At 43.3% G+C, this 20,383-nt stretch overlaps 1 protein-coding gene across 4 annotated transcripts in view; it reads left to right on the forward strand.

Moving 5' to 3' along the window:
* Nucleotides 1-20,383, forward strand: part of APP (amyloid beta precursor protein) — a 142,577-nt gene that overhangs the window by 24,368 nt on the left and 97,826 nt on the right. For all 4 annotated transcript variants that reach the window (XM_083500351.1, XM_083500352.1, XM_083500353.1 and 1 more), the window contains exon 2: nt 13,348-13,515. In XM_083500351.1, the coding sequence (XP_083356477.1) occupies nt 13,348-13,515 (168 nt within the window). The remainder of the gene's footprint in view (nt 1-13,347; nt 13,516-20,383) is intronic.

Below are 20,383 nucleotides of genomic sequence, written 5' to 3' on the forward strand. Positions count from 1 at the left end.
GTCATTAGGGTTTTTTGGAATTCCACATAATGAAACATGAACTGCTGGAGACAAAATGGACTAGACATTTCCTTCCTGGCTGATAGTGGAATTCATGACCCCTTTCGCAATGTGACTGCATCTCATTAGGTCCTAATAAGAAAACAAAAAAAGGGTATATATTGGGGAACTGTGGAGGGTTCTATTTATAATTTTGCTGCCAGAATGCCACAGCTGAACACTTTCACACAAATGAGCTGTGGTGTATGTATTATGCAGCTTTTCATGAACATATAAATCTCCTTCAAAAACAGCTTGTCATTAATCTCTGCTGTGAATCCTTTCCACCTGTCTGTCTTTGCTGTTCCAGCATATAATTGGGGGGGAAAACCAATGTGTGGTTAATGGCACTATCTCAGACAAGGCCCACTTCCTCCCTAAGTCTGCAATCCCATTTTCACTTTTCTGGGAAGAAGCCTCATTAAGAGGACTAACTTCTGAGTAGATGTGCATCAGATTACCTTGTCCTCACATGATGTCTCAGACTTGAGAAATAGTGTCTGAAATAGAAGTCTAACAAATAAGTGCCCTAGGGCAGGAATGTTGAAGGACAGGAATGAGAAAACTGTGACCCTCCAAACATTACTGGACTCCAACTTCCATTGGTCGTAACTACCATGTCCAGTGGTCAGAAATGAAGGGAATTGAAAAAAGGTGCCCCTTTTCTTCCTCCCTGGTCATAAAAAAAAAAGTGTTTTGCAGTGAGAGAACAAAAACATACAAGAAAAACCATATTTAAAAACTGAAAACAGACGTCAGTTAACCATGGTGGAAAGATGTATTCCTAATTGCCTGGTGAAATATAAAAGCTTAGTGCTAACATGCAGAATTGCTAAATTTTAATTATTGCTGACAATTCGGTGGTGTTGAAAAAGTAACTGAGCAAAATCCTCTAAAGTTAAGTACTCTTACATTGTTTTAATTTCAGTAGGAAACTTATGCCCATATGTTTAACATACCCACTGAAACCAGTGATTCCTAAAAGGACTAAACTTTGCTTGGTTCATGCTCCGTTGTTTCAAAAAATAAAGGGAAATTAATCTAACCTCTTTATGATATATTTCTTTTAATTAAACCCCAATGGAAGAAAGCTGTACTCTGTAATAAAACAAAGTTAAACTTTTGCTTTCACGACTGCTACAAGATTATTGATCTTCACTTTGACAAGCTCATTCTTCTAAAGTTCTCTTCTTAAGCTTAATATTTTGTTCCTGGGAATATTCACTTGACTACTGGCAAAGGACCGTCTCTGTAATTTTATGCAAAGAGGGATAGACACCTAGTAATTTATTCCTGTCTTACACTTCTTCAGTAGAAAAAGGCAAGCTTTCTCTATTTTTCATTCAAGCTAGCGTGTGTCATGTTAGCTAGAAGTCTTCCGAGAAGAAATCTTAGCTTTGCTACTTTTTTTGTGCAAATTCCCAAGGTTCCGTTTCTATTCTTTGCTCTCTTTCAGGCTAACAATTCCAACTCTTGGGAATACTTTTTTCTCTTTCCTACACACCAAATGCTTCTTTTTTTCAAGCTATGTTTGGGAATTTCTAGTTCTGGAATTTGGGGAAGGTAGCTAGGATTGGGAGGGAGGGATAGCATTTTGTAGGGGAAAGTGATTAAAGAGATTTCCCCCCTCTTCTTAAAATAGTGGAACTTGGGGTTATCAGATGAAACTGATCGGCACAAATTTCAGGAAAAACAAAACAAAGGAAATACGTACAGTGGTACCCCGCAAGACGAACGCCTCGCAAGACGGAAAACCCGCTAGACGAAAGGGTTTTCCGTTTTGGAGGCGCTTCGCAAAACGAATTTCCCTATGGGCTTGCTTCGCAAGACGACAGCCCATAGGGAAATCTCAGGGACAGCGGGGAAGCGCAGCGCGTCTTCCCCACTGTCCTCGGACCTCCTCCCGCCGCCGGCTTCGGAACGAAGCTCCGATGCCGGGCGGCAGAGGGGGAAAGCCTCCTCCCGCCGCCCGGCATCGGGACGAAGCCCCGATGCCGGGCGGCGGAGGGGGAACGTCTCCTCCCGCCGCGCGGCATCGGGACGAAGCCCCGATGCCGGGCGGCGGAGGGGGAACGTCTCCTCCCGCCGCGCGGCATCGGGACGAAGCCCCGATGCCGGGCGGCGGAGGGGGAAAGCCTCCTCCCGCCGCGCGGCATCGGGACGAAGCCCCGATGCCGGGCGGCGGAGGGGGAACGTCTCCTCCCGCCGCGCGGCATCGGGACGAAGCCCCGATGCCGGGCGGCGGAGGGGGAACGTCTCCTCCCGATGCCGGGCGGCGGAGGGGGAACGTCTCCTCCCGCCGCGCGGCATCGGGACGAAGCCCCGATGCCGGGCGGCGGAGGGGGAACGTCTCCTCCCGCCGCGCGGCATCGGGACGAAGCCCCGATGCCGGGCGGCGGAGGGGGAACGTCTCCTCCCGCCGCGCGGCATCGGGACGAAGCTCCGATGCCGGGCGGCGGAGGGGGAACGTCTCCTCCCGCCGCGTGGCATCGGGACGAAGCTCCGATGCCGGGAGGGGGAGGGGGAAAGCCTTCTCCCGCCGCCCGGCATCGGATGGCTTTCCTGAAGACTTGGGGTGGGAGGAGGGTTTTCCTTCCCACCGCCAACATTCAGAATGCTGTTCTGAATGTTGGCGGTGGGGAGGAAAAACCCTCCTCCCACGCAAGCCCCGGGAACAGAGGGAAAGCGCTGCGCCCCTTCCCCTCTGTTCCCGTACCTGTCCTGAAGGCTTGCGGTGCGGAGAAAAGCCCTTCTCCGCACCGCCAGCCTGGCAAGCGGTTTCCCTAGGAACGCATTAATTGATTTTCAATGCATTCCTATGGGAAACCGTGCTTCGCAAGACGAAAAACCCGCAAGAAGAAAAAACTTGCGGAACGAATTAATTTCGTCTTGCGAGGCACCACTGTATTCACAATGTGGCCTGTTTGTACAATTATGCAAGGCTTCGTAAAGCCATGAATAAACATTGGGGTTGACAGGTCCTCCTGTTGCTCCTCTTCTCACCTTTCCTATAATGCTTAGAGAAAGCTTGTATTAAACCAGAGTTCTCTGTTACGCCTGAACCAGGGAACTCTGACTTGATACGAGCCAGGATCTTTCACTGAAGCCAGTGTGTGACAGTAAAGGGAAGGACAAGAACAGAGCATTCTGTTCCAAAGCTTGTTAATGGCTTCCTGATGCCTCGAATATTGTCCAAACCTTTTGTAATTTAATTTATGGACTTGGATGTCACAAGGTGTCATGGTGGACATTGGTTAGATTTCTTTTAAGGGGAGCTGGACAAATTCAGGGAAAAGGCATCCTTCAATAACTATTAGCCATGATGGCTGTATGGAGCCTCCATGTTCCTAAGCAGTAATGTCACTGAATATCAGATGTTTGGGAACAGCAACAAGCAAGAGCTCTTGCCGTCAGGTGGGCTTCGCATAGACTTCTGAATGACCAGTGTGAGTGACAGGGCTCTTGTAGATACACTGCTTGTCTCCAGATAGACAGACACTGCAATATGCAATTGATTGTATGTGCATGCCTGCGCATGATTGCATATTGTCTGCATGAGAAAAGGTTAGCATGAACCAGGCTGCACCCACAGAATGAACTGGCAGCCTGCCACATAAATATGACTGCAAACAATTCTATCTATATACCTTTGCTATCTCCCCCCCCCTCAATTTTAAAAATATATCTACCTATAAACTTTTAATCTGTCTGTCTGTCTATACGTATGTGACAGCCTCTATTATGGCTGCTGAATAAGGTAAAGGTAAAGGGACCCCGGCTATAAGGTCCACTTGCAGACGACTCTGGGGTTGCGGCGCACATCTCGCTTTATTGGCCGAGGGAGCCAGTGTACAGCTTCCAGGTCATGTGGCCAGCAGGACTAAGCCGCTTCTTGCGAACCAGAGCAGCGCACGGAAACAGCATTTACCTTCCCACCGGAGCGGTACCTATTTATCTACTTGCACTTTGACGTGCTTTTGAACTGCTAGGTTGGCAGGAGCAGGGACCGAGCAACGGGAGCTCATCCCTGTCGCAGGGATTCAAATTGCCAGCCTTCTGATCAGCAAGCCCTAGGCTCTGTGGTTTAGACCACAGCGGCACCCACATCCTTCTAATACCCAAATGTTCACAATCAAATCCTGTTTGGCAGAAAGGCAAGGAAGTCCCAGTGATGCTTATTCTACTCATGTAAAAACACCAGGCAGGCCCACAAATAATCCAGAGATGCATTTTAAATCAAAGGACACATTCTACTCATGTAAATAACACGCCAATTCCCGGACCATCCACAGGCAGGATTAAGAAGGCGATTGGGCCAGATCCGGCCCCCGGGCCATAGTTTGCCTATCCATGATTTGGATTGTGTCTCTGTGTTGCTTTTCCCTTCAATCTACAAGCAGTCAGATGAGGGAAATAGCCCCCAGCCATCTGCCACTGAATGGCCTGTCATGCGAATTGGTTTCTTTGTATATCTGTCAGCTAAATTGAGTTGCCATGTATCAAAGGACCTTTGAGCTACTGTGCTCTAAATTGTTTTGTTCCTTTAAACTAGCCTGTGCTTTGAAGTGCTCATTTGTGTATCCCCTTCAGATAACTTTGCTTTCTAGCTACCCGGTTTGAGATTTCTGCCTTGAGGCACATGGTCACATCTCTAACTAGTGAGAGGATTTCTTCAATCCATTATATTCTTGTGTTTTCTTTTAAGTGTGAGGCTTTTGTGCTTACAGCAGATAACCTCTGTGTTATGCCTGCATGTTTATAGTAGCTGTTTAAACATTAAATACTGCTTTATGATCTCAGGTGAAACGAGGAGTCCACCATACTGCTACTGTGATTATTGTTGTTCTCAACACTGTTGTTGTATGTGACACTGTACTCCTGATGAGAAACTTGTGTAACCCTTGGTGAGACTTGTTCTAATGCCACACAACTTAGCAGGAAGAGAAAGCACCTTGTAATTGCATAATCAACTGCCTTTCTTTTTAGTGGGATTGAATTTTTGAGCATGAGAGAAAGCAGTGTTTGTTTTAGGGTGTGGCTAAAACTGGTTTCTTGCCCACCACCATGGCTGCTGAATAAGGCACGGGCCCCTTCTCAGACCCAAAGGTTATTCATTAAATCTTGTTTAGCAGGAAAATATTAAATGCTGCCTGACAGAAAGATGGAAAAATGCTGGTGATGCTTATCACCAGATGGCCACTTCCCAGATCTGCAAAAATAACAGCCATCTTCCCCTCTCCCCACTTCCCTGAAAGTGTTTGCAGACTCTCTGGCAAATGTGACCTGGAAGATAATTGGCTGAAAGGTGCCATCTACCAGTCAAATGAACTATGACATGAATGGGGACTGATCACCTATGATACTCATGAGGAGACCAGAAACTGGCTTTAAAGTACAGTGGTACCTCGGGTTACATACGCTTCAGGTTACATACGCTTCAGGTTACAGACTCCGCTAACCTAGAAATATTACTTCGGATTAAGAACTTTGCTTCAGGATGAGAACAGAAATTGTGCTTCGGCGGTGCGGCGGCAGCAGGAGGCCTCATTAGCTAAATTGGTGCTTCAGGTTAAGAACAGTTTCAGGTTAAGAACGGACCTCCGGAACGAATTAAGTACTTAACCCTAGGTACCACTGTAGTAAGATCAGGATACAAAGACTTGAGCTAAAGAGCCCCTTTTATTTTCAATATTCTGCTTTGTCCCTTTGTTCTCTTCCTTGCCTTCTTTATTCCTAATAAACATTGCACAATTGAACAATTGAGTCTTGCATGCATTCTTGCCAAACTCACAATGCCCCCTGCCTTGAGCCTCAGCCACTTGGTTAATAGAAATATAGGATTGCAGTTGATAGGAAAAAGCAGGTTGCTGTGATCTCTGGAAGAGACGACGTATAATTGTGGAGTTTGTAACCCCCACAGTAGCTTTTTTCAGGTAGAAGAGGGTTGATTGCTGAGCTATACAGGTTCAGCCCTATAATTTTGACTCTTTTCTGTTGAAGAAAAGAATTCTTAGCAGACAATAACTTTCTCTTAATGGGAACAAACAAAAGATCACCTGGTGCAGTGAAGATGGAAATGATCTGCCTCGCCTACCCCACCGGTGCATGATTTCGCCTTTCTTCAAAGAGTCATTGTCCCTCTTGGTTGGGTTTTTATTTCTTTCGGGTAGGTGGGTTGCCATGCAAGCTTTTTTTGGTGGTTTCCTTTTATATATGCTAACTCTGTAGCTTTCTGAGGTATGGTCATATTCAGTTCCTGTGGGCTTTACACCTTCTTGCTTCAGCTGGTTTGAGGTAGTCAAGATGTACATCAGATGACAATTATTTTGTGGATGGAAACAGCATGGTGTGATTTGGAATGCATTTTTAAATGGGCATATTTGGGTTGAAACGATTGACATAAGGGCATCTGGAGTGCTTTGTGTGCTAAATTGAAGCTCACTGTGTTGTGGCAAGTTCTTTTGAAATCCCTGGGATTTACAGCTTGCAATGAATTCGTTGGAGGAAATTTGATTTGCCAGTTGGATCTTTTTAGGGCTAGTGCTGATACAGTCATACCTCGGGATAAATACGCTTCCGGTTGAGCGTTTTCGGGTTGCGCTCCGTGGCGAGGCAGCAAAGAAAGTAAGCAGACACTTATTTAATTGATTCAACCTTTTGCTCCTTACCCAGCCTGTGTCCTCCTTTGAAGCTGACAGGTTGCTTGGCATCCTTTGGCTCATCCATTGACACAACTGAACTGCATCTCTCTGGGCGTGGGGCATACCTTTAATTGGAGCAATTGAACATCTTCAAATCTTAGTAGAGTTAGGGGGTCGAAACATAAAGCAACTGTTTTTCACATAATATTTTCAAGTTTGTTAAGATGTGTTTTTAAACCTTGTCCCACATCCTACACTAATACACATTGGATTTGCCCTAAGTGAGTGCTATTCCAAGGTGTGAGTGTGACTGTTTCTTATAATAGGACAGACATGCAAATTAATTCTGTTGTGTGCTTGGTTTTATCAAATGGCTTTGCAGGAAAACCTCTTCAAGGCTCTCTGATAAGCAGAATAAATTAATCGTGTGTGTGTGTGTGTGTGTGTGTGTGTGAGAGAGAGAGAGAGAGAGAGAGAGAGAGGCATTTTTAGTTTAGGTAAAAAGTATTGGTGGTTCAAGAAATTGTAAGCTGGTCTGTGAAATACTGTAGATAATGCAAGGAAGAGGCAAGTTAAGTCCCCCTCTTTTCTGCTCCTCAGCTTCCTCACATGTAAGAAATAATATGTGAGAGAGATAAAGGATGCATGGGGTGGGAAGCTTGGGAGAGGGGTTTAATATGGAGGGATTGGCAGGTTGGTGAGAGTGGAGTTAGCGGGGCATAAGCCCGTAGCAATTAAACAAGATCCACACTATCTAGTCACTTTTTAAAACAGCTTTTTATTATAAAAAGAGAAATTTACACTCATAAGAAACATAACAAGCTAGATGTATTTACAAACAAAATATAAGATCTTATAAAAAAACTGCAAGTATGATGATATAACCGTAATAAAACCCTAAACTAATATTGCAGCAAAGAAAAACACACATTAAGGCTTGATTTTTATATTGAGATGTGTTCTAAAAATTAATAAACACACATTTTCAATGGATCTGTCTGTTTTTCTTGATCAGCTGCTAGAAAAACAAGTTAGCTGGATTAACAATGTAGCATCCCATATTTTTTCCCTAGCCAGTCTACAATTGTGGGAATTTGTGGGGATACTTAGTCTTGTAATCCACGTGGTATTACTTCTGATGATTCAGAGATGTGTAAAGTTTCTTGGTTAAAGAAAGTTATCTTTAGAAGTGATGGATGACACATGCTGAGGGATTACTTGCACGAAACCAAACAATACTGAGGCTTCAGAAAGCCCCAGAATATGCATAAAATTGAATCCGTGTTTATTTAAAGTTGCATGACTTAATGCTGTGGCTTTCAACCAAATGGTTTACCATTTGCAAACTTCCTGTTTCACCACTGCCACCATAAGCCCATGCCCTACTTTAAAAAAAAAAACAACAACCAAGAAACCCACACCCCTGGTTGTTACTGCTGCTGTTTCTTCCTCCCAACCACCTGGCTCTGAATTAAACTAGGGGTTACAAAACTTGGAGATACCTGAATAAACCCACTTCCCCAAAACATTTGGCAATGCTTGATAGATTCTTTTATAGACATACTGTATAGCATGGGTGGTCACACAGGGAGGAAGTAATCACCCATTTGCATCTCTCTGTGGGTGCTTAGAAATGGAGGGCGTGGCCATGCTCAGTCTCAGAAGACAGGTTGACCGCATGAGAAAGCTTCAAGTACCTACTGCAGGGAAGGGGGAACCTGTGACCCTTCAGATGCTATTGGATTCCAGCTTCCATCAGCACCAAGCAGCATGATGAGTGGTGGGGGATTATGGAAGGTATAATCCAGCAACATGTGGAAGGTCACAAATATTCTTCTGAGGAACTTTGCTTCAGAACTCTTATCTTGGGGACACTGGGATCCAGAATGGACTAGGTGCAAACAAAGTGGTAAGTAGGATGATGCAAAAGGTCACAGGGTCAATCCCTAACATCTCCAGGTAGGGGTGGGAGAGAACTCTGGTCTGAAACCCTGGAGAGTAGCTGCTAGTCAGTGTGTAAACTGGTGGCCTGCCTTTGTATAAGGGGGCTTTCTATATTTCTGTGACTGCTATATGCCGTGTTTGTCTAGTGACCCTTTTATCTGATATTCAGGTAAGCCACAGGTTTCCAAGCTTGGAGTGTTCTGGGGTGAGAGATTTGAACTGTTGGAGAGATGAGAGGACACCCCACAGAAATGTTTAGTTATCTGAGAACCAATGGAGCTTCTTTAGCGCCTCATTTGGTGCTTTGGGGAAAACACAGAAGTAGCACCTCCTATCCTTGTTGCAAGAATCAGCTGACCTTTTCAAGGATCCCTCCCCTTTTACATTGCTGTCAGCATTTGGACATCAAGTGTTTTCAGGTTTTCAGGAGTAAAATGTTTCACCTTGACTAACTTTTCCCAAAGTTTCTTCGCTTTTCCGCTTCTTTAATTCTCAAGGGTTAGGTGACCGGTCAACACTGTGGTAGTCCTGTTAAATTTAATAGGGCTATATTAAGTGATCCATGATTAATCCCTTTTAAGGTAGTGCTGCATAGTGTGTATGCAGCAGGCAGAGTGCAAATTGATTCTCCGCCAAATAAATAAGATCTGAGTCTGTATAAACTTTCATTAGAGGTGAATGTCTACAGCCTGTGTTGGAATGATTAACTTTTAGCAACCTTGCACACTAAGGGTGAGACTAACAATATGTGAAGGTGAGGTTTTTCCACTGGGCCATCCTCTGTCCTATGAGTGAACAAGCTCCTGAAATATCGCCAGAGTGGTACCTATTTATCTAGTTGCACTTTGACGTGCTTTCGAACTGCTAGGTTGGCAGGAGCTGGGACTGAGCAATGGGAGCTCACCCCATGGCGGGGATTCGAACTGCCGACCTTCTGATCGGCAAGCCCTGGCTCAGTGGTTTAGACCACAGCGCCACCCACGTCCCTTATATCTATCCATATCTATATGCATATCTTACTCTTAGTCGTAAATTAGAGCAGCTCTCTGTAGCTCCCATGTTCATCTAATTTATATACAATAACTCTTTTGGGATAATCAGCACAAGAGCAGAGGGAGGAGGTTGGGTAGACAGTTTTGACTGCACACATCATGGTAAACTATTGTTAATGCTTCCCTGCAAATGTTGAGATCTCTCCAGCTTTTCTGCTCTAGTGAGAGCAACAATCCCTGTTTTAGCATTCTGTCTAACTGTGCCTTGTGGTTTGTTTCACTCCAAGCTAACCCAAGATTGGGAAGCCAACAATAAACCTTGGCTTTGCATTGTGGTTTGTTTGGAGGGCAATAACCCATGATGTCCAGTTCAGATGTCAGGCTGAGTCAGGAATCTTGGTTTGTTGCTCCTCTTCGTGCTGGGGGAGAAGCTAAGTGGAATCCAGATGAGAAAATCAGTGCTTAGATTATTTAGATGGCAATCGTATACCACTTGGAATAAATACTATTGAATTCAGTGGCACTTACTACTGAGTAGACATGTAAAGCATTGTACAGTTATGCTGCACTTTTATGCATGTTCCCCCAGCAGCAAATCTCAATTTACTTCTGAGTAAATTGGGCTATTAGCCACTAAAGATTTAGTCATTGACTTAGTTATTAAATAGTCCATCGTCCATAATCATGGCAATATTATATTTTCTTTCCACTCCCTGGTTTATTGAATTATTAAGACAAGTCATGAGCACATTGAGACTTCTTCATAGCACTGGAGTTGACAGGCGTTTGCTAATTAAACCTTCAGCATATTTAGTATTCCACATTACTTATTTGTTGAAGACAGTTTAATGTTTCTTGTCATATGGAGTTGTGGATGCAATTAAGGGACACTTTAAACAGTAAGAAAAGTTTAGATCATAATCATGATTAATATAGATGTATAACTTCCACAGTTGATGTGTTTTCTTATGCGGCTCTTGTGTATTGGACAGGCAGCTAATGAATTTCCTATATTTACAGCTGTTGGTAGCAGATGTCAGTGTAACATTTCTGTTCTAATGAATTTAGGGCATCAGACAGCACATTCTCATTCAGCATTTCTGTGTGATGCTGAAGAAAATACATTGGTTACTACCTTCAAAGGACTCCCAAATGTCATCCCTTCTGATGAACTGACAAAATAAACTAGAACAGTTTTCTCACATGCATGTCACATCTAAGTTGTGCTAAATGTGATATAAATTGAGCTGAGTTTGTGGTGCGTATGTGTTTATTGTACACTGTGTGTTTATGGGTACACTGTTGCTTGTGGTTTACCGTGATGTGTGTTTATTTGGTAGGCATTCTCTTGGTTTATAAGAGATCTCCAAATTTTATTCTTATGGCAGCATATTTCGGAGTGCAATCTTTTCACCAGCCCTTGATTAAAAATTGGCAAGGCTGTTGAAAACCTAATGCGGTTTTAGGTATGTGGATTTTGGACTATGATATGATAGTTGTTCCATCCAGCCCTTGTCTGGAAATAGTGTCTTAAGTTGCCCAGGATACTGCATGTTTTTGCCTTTATATGCTAAACTCATTCACGTGACTATCCTTTTAGTCTCCTAACATATTCAGATGTTCTCTCTAAAGTTACATCTTCCATGAGACATCCTCACTTTCTCCTGGAAATGGATATTCTTTGACATACTGATGTATAACACATGTTTTCCATTGTATTTATGCCAGTTGCAGTCAGAATCATTGTGGTTTCACGTATCTGCTGATGCTGTCACTTCAAGCAAATGAGTCTACTGTTACATGGCTTTATTGTTGCTCACTAAGCATCTTGAGGCTAATTTGATTTTTGAAGAGGATTAATATTAAGTTACCAAAAGCCTTTGTGTCAGATGGCAGCTCCTTTTAAGGCACCTGAAAGCAGATGCTGCATTCTAAGAGCCTTTGAAGATGTGACCAGTTTTAATAATCTGAGTGAATGTTGTCTGAGCCACCTGATTCATTCAAAAAAATGTAAGATATATGGAAACATGGGGTTAGGTGGAATGAATGTATTTTTTTAGAGATGAAAATGTAAACAAAGTGATCTGTACCATCAGATAATATGTAAGCCTGTCTTAGCAAAGTGAGTGTTAAAAGTTATAACTAGTGGGTGAACTAACTTGACCTTGCTGCTCTCCTCCTTGCACACCTTCTGTGTCTCTTCAAAGGATCTGGGGTGGGTGGCTGATTTTGAAGGTATGCAGGGGACTGCTGGAAGAAGAGGGGAGAAGGAGAAGGAGGTCAAGGCCTATTGCACAAGCATAAGTAAGTTTTGCTCATGCACAGACACAGCATAGGTCAAGTGTGTAAAAAATTACGACTATGGAAAGTTGGAAGCACGTTTCCTGTTCACATCACAAACTGATCCCATCAGATTTGCATGGACTTTGAAGCATTTTTATTCCTTCCTGACTTCTGAAGGAGGAATGCTGTTGTGATTGTAACTGCTCACATGTGAGAATAGCTGTGCAGACAGCTGTACTTGAAGTTGTGCAGTGGTCTACCTGGGCCTGTATTCTCTTTTTCACTCTTTGCTGTCAGTGGTGCACCCAAAATGTAAGAAAAAACTTCTTTCCTGCTACCTGAGATTTTTAATTGGAGATCTCAGGAACCGAACTTGAGACTTTCTACATTCAAGGTGCATTCTTTGCCTTGGAATTGTGTAGTTCATAGAAACAGCAGCAGCGACTTTATGCTGAGTCAGAGGAGTTTGCTCCATCTAGCTCAGTATTATCTTCACTGACTGGAAGGGACTTTCCTGGGCTTCTGATACAGGACATCCTCGGCCCCAACCTGGAGATGCTGGGGATGGAAAAACCTTTGATTCCCAAAGCAAATGCTCTACCACTGAGCTATTGCTCTTCCCTTTATGCCAAATATACGAAGGTTGTAGAACATGTATTGCATTGCATTTGAGAAAACATTCAGATGTGTTCAGATGCTGAAAGCCTGTGAGTTTTTCCTTTCCAACCCTGAATAATGAGCACAAATTCTGCTAGCAGTACATTTCAAGGTCACTAAGCTCCTAGGCTTCCAAGACGCTTTTGCATATTCAGCGTATTCTACCTACACTTTGGTTTCAAAGTGCAGGCCAAAACATTAGCTGCTGTATCTGGAAAAAAACTATCTGTGCATTTGGGAGTTCCCGGTGAAAAAAGAGGGGGCATCTCCCTCCCATTGCTATGTGAAGACACAGGTAAACTTTTTGCTCAGTGTCAGCCAGCATGACAAATGGCTCTTGGAGAGGAGTAATACTGTCTTTGGCTAGGAAACAACTGGCTGTAGGTGCGGCTCTTCCCTATAGTATTGTAACTGCTAAGATACTGATAGCACCTTCCCAGGTACTCTTTCTGTTTTCTCCCTATGACACCAGAGTCAGCTGTTTGCCTTCTGAAATCTCTGGGTGACTGCCATATGCATATGCGTGGGTGGGTGCACAGCCAGATCGATGCTTTCTCTAGTTGCCATGTCACAAAAGGCCTATTGACAACAGCTGTAGCCCAAGCTGAGTAAATGCATGTTTTGCCAGCCTTAATGTGTGAAGTGATGATTTGTTTTACGCTTTTTGAACTTTTGCAGGTTCTCTTAAGTGTGCATGTCTGTGCACACGCACGCACACATAGAGAGGTTTGTTACTTTAGGTTGTTGTGGTTTCAATAATGAAGTAATGCTGTCTGCCTTTTCTGTTCTAGGTGCCTACTGATGGAAATGCTGGCCTGTTGGCGGAGCCCCAAGTGGCCATGTTCTGTGGCAAGCTGAATATGCATATGAATGTTCAGAACGGAAAATGGGAATCTGACCCTTCTGGAACCAAGAGCTGCATTGCGACAAAAGAAGGGATTTTGCAGTACTGTCAGCATGTAAGTTTCTGCCTGAACATAAATAGTTTTTAACAACCACCAAGAATGCAAATCTTTCAGCTTCAAAGTGGAATCTTCTGTCATCTACTCTCCCCCCTCCCAATCCTCTGGATTGTCTTGTCCTTTTGTTCAATTTAATGAACATTTCTCTAGCTTTCAAGTTGTGGCCAGTGAGTTCTGCCGAAAGCTAACAAAAGGCATTCAGTCTGTTCAGGCTAATAGTTTGCACAGCTCTCCTCAGGATAAGGAGTGTGCTTGTTTAATCAAGACCCTAGCTCACGTCGAAGGAACATGGAGAGATGGAGATAAGTTGCTCCTCATGTCATAACAGGACACAGTGTCAAGTCCTAGTTTGTTGTTTTCTCCATTACAAAGAGCTTTGTGTTGGTTTTCTACAGCATCTTTGCCTTGCAAAGCAGGCCAAGAAAAATAATGGTTTATCATCCATATGTTCCTACATTGTAGGGGGTTGGACTAGATTTCCCTCAGGGTACCTTCCAACTCTCCAATTCTGTGATTCTGTATCCTGTTAGAGCCCAGGTGGTTGATAATTTGGTTGTGGCAGTGAAGCAACAAAGGATGGATTTGACACTTAGTTTTCATACGAAGGACTGTGATGTCCCAGTATAAGTATTAATAGCCATTTTGGTTTGTAATTGAATTTTGGAAATGAGTGATTTCCCCCCAAGTCATTGTTTTAAGCCTCATCTTTTTTTGTACTTCACAGCCAACCTCCTTCATGCCCTGTGTTGTTGTTTTTGTTGTTTCTTTTCTATGTTTATGAAATTGTGTAAAAAGTTTGCAGATTTCTAAATAGAACCTTTCTTAAAAGTAATGGTAAGAAACCAATGAGGTTGAGAACCTATGTGCAAATTATGATAACATAACCAATCATCTGATGCTTTCCTTTGAATGGGCAGAAGTGAGCACAAGGGGGGGGGGAGAGGCAAAAACCATGCTCAAGTTATGAGATGATAGGTAAGAGGGACTTTAATGAAATCCACAAGCATAATCCCCCAAGACTTCTCAGTTTTAAGCACATTGTGGCCTTAGAGCCGTATGAGTACAACACAAAAAACTAAGGTTTTAAATTCATGGCAGTAGCATTACATTTAGTTGGCACAGTGCAAAAGCATAGTGTGTATATGTGTCAGACAAGTTTGTGGCAGTAATGATTAGAAAGCCCTAGGAAACCCACTTCTTTTTCTGGTCTTTGCTGCCTCTGTCCATGGGGAACTGGAATCATGCATTCTTAACGTAGGCTTAAGTAAGAAAAGGTACATCTCCTAAATTCAGCTACAAGCAATTCTCAGCAGGAGTGAATGGCAATGTGGTGGGCAATTTGTCTACAGCAGCCAAACAATGAATTATGAACAATGTTGTGAGAATTTCTGATGCTAAGAAATTGATAGTAGCTATACTAGTTTTTATATCCCAGAGAGCCACATTCACACTAGAACTTTAAGGCACTAAGAAACCTCTTCAAATAGTCATGGCTCCCCCACCCCCCGGCCTAATTCTCAGAGCTGTAGTTAAATAAAGGTGCTGAGAGTTGTTAGAGGCCCCCTATTCCGTTCACAACTACAATTCCCAAAGTTCCCTGTGAAGAAGGATTGGTTGATAGTATACTCTGGGAATTGTACCTTTGGGAGGGGAATAGGGTCAGCTAGCAACTCTCAGCAACCTTTCCAGACACTTAAAGAAGAAGAAAATAGTTTTTGTTGTATATATGATACATACTTTATAAAATTAAATTTTGGTTTATAAGTATTTTTATACATAAAAATGGTTGGCACTGTAGCCCACCATCATTTGGATAGCCACAGATTCCCTATGCCTGCTGCAGACGGAAGAGGCAACTATGTCTTAATTTGTGTCTTGCTCATATGTTTCTGTAGTCCAAAGGTGTGAAAATCATAAATATGTTTAAAATGAAGTCCCAGATTATGGAACTATACTTAAAAAATTATGTATGTGTGCGCGCGTGCGCATGTGTGTGTGTGTGTGTGTGTATATATATATATATATCTTTTCATTTAAGAATCACAAAGCCAGTGACCTGGTTTGCACACAATACTAAGCCAAGCATTCACTCCTCCTCTAGCCCTGCTGCTGCCCCTGGGTCTGAGGCTCCCCATCCTTGATTTAAGGCTTTTGTAAATCTGTTTAAGAACTTTAAGCCTGGCCTGGAAGCTCACTGGTAGCTCATGCAGCTCATTTAAGAGATGTGCCAGATGTGTGCGATAACATGCTCCATCCTGCACCATAGGCAGCTTCTGGACCAGCTGCAGTGATTGAGGGGAGGGCTCTGCCTCTGTGCATAGTCCCCTGAAAAGTCAAACTACATTTGAAGTAAAGGTAAAAGGTAAAGGACCCCTGGACGGTTAAGTCCAGCCAAAGGCAATTATGGGGTGTGGCGCTCATCTCGCTTTCAGGCTGAGGGAGCCGGTGTTTGTCCACAGACAGCTTTCCAGGTCATGTGGGCAGCATGACTAAACCGCTTCTGGCGCAACGGAACACCATGACGGAAGCCAGAGCACACAGAAACGCCATTTATCTTCCCGCTGCCTATTTATCTGCCGTATATACTCGAGTATAAGCCGGCCCGAATATAAGCCGAGGCACCTCATTTTACCACAAAAAACTGGGAAAACGTATTGACTTGAGTATAAGCCGGTTCACCACACCAGAGGCTTGTGGCGGCAGTGGCGGAGGAAGAACAAGCAGCCCCCAAGGGCTGCTTTTGGGCTGCTCGTTCCTCCTCTGCCGCCACTGATAGTGGCAAAGGTGGTGGAGGAGGAAGGAGCAGCCCGAAAGGACCCTCACTCGAGTATAAGCCATGGGGGGCTTTTTCAGCATACAAAATGTGCTGGAAAAGTTGGCTTATACTCGAGTATATACGGTACTTGCACTGACGTGCTTTCGAACTGCTAGGTTGGCAGGAGCTGGGACAGAGCAACAGGAGCTCACTCCATTGCGGGGATTCGAACCGCTGACCTTCCAAGAGGTTCAGTTTTTTAGACCACCGCTCCATTTACTGAAACACAGCACATGGCGTATTATTTGCTGTTTATTTTGTATGTAATTGGAGACAGCTGATTGAACATGGGAACTGATGGGTGCTTCTACTGATAGGAATAGGAAGCCGGGAGCCTAAATGACATCAAAAAAAACACACTGATACCAACAAACAGGAACATTAAGGCAACCTATGTCTTCTTGTTCATTGCTTGACGCACATCATACATGCTTTGTATTCTGGAAAGTAGTGGGAGGGAGGAATGTTATATCCTGTCCCAGTTTTGTCCTTTTCATTCTGCCAATTATTATCTAGCTAGCAGGACTGTGCTGCAGATCAGAGATGGGGACATTTGTGCAAGTTTTCAAATTTCCTGTTAGCAGGGAGCGTGATAGCGTCAAAGCAGATGAGTAACTGTAGGCATAAAATGTATCTCCCGCCCCCAACTTTGTATTAACAAACAAAATCATCCCTCCTCACCTCAGTCACAATAATTTCTCACCAAGTCTCATCTCCTTTCTATGACACAGATGGCTGCTGCTAATATAAATGAAAGATTGGCCAGACAGGCAGGTAGTGATTGTTTTCAGAGCATCTATACCTTGCCCACAGAAATGTTGTTGGAGCAGATCGACTCATTTGGCTCTGGGGGCCTCAGGATGTACAGCTCCGCATACCCAAAACTGCAGTTCTAACCCTGCTAGGAGTTAACGCCATTGAAATCCATAGAATTTGCTTCTTAATAGGTATGGTTAGGATTGTGCTGTTAATAGACCAAGTAACAGTGGAATATTAGATGTGATTACTAAAAAGTAAGCATCATTAAGTTTAGTGGAGTGTACGCCCAGCTGAATGGGCACAGGATTGTGGCCTCTGTCTCCAAACATGAACTTCCTGGCTGGTAATGGTTTTTTTTTTTTTACCATCTCTCTGTGTGCAGATCAGAACAGATTGAAGACATTATGCTCTCTATTCTGTATTTTTGTAAGTCGCTTGGGAATAGATTTTTTTTTTCCATTTCTGAATTTTCTAGGTCAAACAGACAATTTTTTAATTAGATGATTGCTGGCCTGTGTAGACAGGTTTGTTTCCTGTAGGGTAGGTTCGGTTCATGCGCACTAGCAGCAAGAAAGGTATGTGCTACTTTTCTGATCCCCAAACAGTATAGAGAACAAGCAGATGGACAGACGAACCAATATACAGTGGTACCTCGGGTTACATACGCTTCAGGTTACAGACTCCACTAATCCAGAAATAATACCTCGGGTTAAGAACTTTGCTTCAGGATGAGAACAGAAATCGCGCGGCGACGGCATGGCAGCAGCTGGAGGCCCCATTAGCTAAAGTGGCACTTCAGGTTAAGAACAGTTTCAGGTTAAGAACGGACCTCTGGAACGAATTAAGTACGTAACGAGAGGTACCACTGTATGGTAGATGTCCATCAGCTATAAACAATTTGTGGCAGATATTGTACTTAGAGTAAAGCCACTGAAATCGGTGTGCTCTGAGTATAGCATAGTTAGACATCGCCCAATAAAAATGGACAGACTTGTTCAGAAGTACCTCTGATTAAGTTCAGGGGGGTGGGTAGGGTGAAATATACCAGGGGGTAGCCACAAAGTCTGTTGCAGCAATTGCAGCAGAGTGTTTTGGAGCGCTTGAAGACTAACAAAGCACTAATGGCATAAGCTTTCATTTGCCATAACGCATTTCACATTTAAAGCAATTGGAGGCATATAAATGCCCTGAGCATTGTGAGAAGGAGAAAATGTATTACAAATACATACATATGCATTAGGTGAGGTCAAAAAATCAAGCAGTGCAAGGCATAGCAGCGAGTGTTTCCCAGCACTAGGCAGAGTACAAATGCATGGAGAATCCAGTGGAAGAGCATTTCAACCTCACACCTGAAACTTGCCATACTTCTAAGCAAAGTGAAGCCACAGAATTGGAATTGATTATAGCAAATTAAGGGCTGTGGAATCAGGGTCTTGACAAATCCTTAGAATGCCTACATTACTAAAGAAAGTAATTTCCCCTCCTTAGGTGTGTGATCTGCACAATTGGTCTTGCTGTGCTTATTCATCAACAGTCCCAGCTGAGAATAAGTCATGCCCCAAGCTGATTGTATCGTGCTCATATGAACGCATTCTGTATTTATTTGTGCTGCTAGGAACCCTTGCCTTTATACTGAGCCAGACCATTGCTAGCGCTGTACTGTCTACTGACTGGAATTTCAGACAGAGGTCTTTCTCAGCCCTAGCAGGACGTCACTTCTTGTGAGGAATATAGAAGTTGGTGAATATAGAAGCAGCTAGGCAGTAACAAACTCCCGTAAAGTGAAATATACATACACACACACACACACACACACATATATATGTAAATAATTTTTTCTAGTTGGAAGCTTGTTAGCTTGAGACTCATTTGTATACGGTGAAACCATAGTTTAGGACTTTCCGACACACATTGTGGGTTAATAAAGCACTGTCTGAACCCTGGAATACTCCGTTGTGATGTTTAGTTGATTGGAATATGTAATCGTTATAGCTTGTGCACCCTGAGGCATCCTGCTCTGTTAAGGAAGCAAAACATGTAGAAGGGTAGTGACTTATATCACCGCTTTTCTGATATTAGTAATCAAGTTGCATCGGTGCATAGATGCTTAAAGCATTTCAGCTGCTGCCCTGTAAATTAAAAAACCTTAATACTGTATAATCTTAAAACTTATTTCTTCCTCCTGGCTCATTGAGATTAAACCAGTTACTCTCTAAACCATTACTTCTCCAAAATGTGGGTCAGAATCCAAAGAGCTACCTCCGGCATGCCTAAGATAAATGAGCTTATAAATGGGTTTATACTTTAGAGGTCAGTTGTCAGAATGTGTGATTCCAAATGCACATTCTTAATGCGGTACATGTGTTTAGAAATCTTTGAGCAGTGTTTAAGAGCTGAAATTAAGACAGAATGTCAAGTTGATGTTAACCATGAACGTCAACATATTTCCCATCAAGACTGGGACTCTGAGCAAACTGTTAATGAATATGACAGCAACACTTAATTGCTTCAGGGATTCCAGACTCTTCACAGTTTGGATTAAAACACAACTTGAGATTTTGAGAGGTGGTGGTAAAACGACAGCTCATGGATTAAGTGACTGTCCACAGTGACTGTTTGCCCTCAGGCCTTTCTGTCTGACTGCACAGCCTGCAGTTTCTTGCAATGGATCCTAAGAGTTGTTGAAGCAGTCTTGCATGTCCTGTGTTAATGCTTTGCCTTATACAGATCAGTACAGGGGAACTGTAAGAGTGAATCTCTACATAAACAGGACTGGGTTTGGATGGATTGTTGGAGGAGATCTAGAGAAAGTTGTATACTAAGTCAGAGTTGGTTGCAAATATGAGTTGGGAACTGGGTAAGTAGCCCAGTCAAGGTGACAAAATCAGAAGTAACTGAGGTTTGCAGCCAAGTCAGTTATCTGAGTCCAGTAAAAACTGGGATCAAGACCAAAACCTTTGTGGAAAGAAGCGGAAACTGAGTGGCAGGGAATGCTGACTGGGCAGCACAGAACAAGAACTCAAGGCAAGGTGAACAGTTAGGAGAAGATCAGGCATGGCCTGGGAACCAGTATAATGCAGTGGCTGGAGTGCTAGAAAGATATGAATTCAAATTGCCACTCAGCAGTGAAACTCCTGGGGTGACCTTGGGCCAGTTACTATTTCTCAATCTATGTTTACTTTGTTTTTATATGTACTTTAAGCTGCCCAGTGTGGGTGGGGAAACCCAGCCAGACGGACAGGGTAGAAATAATAAAATTACTATTAATCTATCTCACAGGATTGTGTGAAT

The sequence above is a fragment of the Podarcis liolepis genome (assembly GCF_965112155.1).
Source record: "Podarcis liolepis genome assembly, chromosome: 4".
NCBI classification, from domain to species: Eukaryota; Metazoa; Chordata; class Lepidosauria; order Squamata; family Lacertidae; genus Podarcis; species Podarcis liolepis.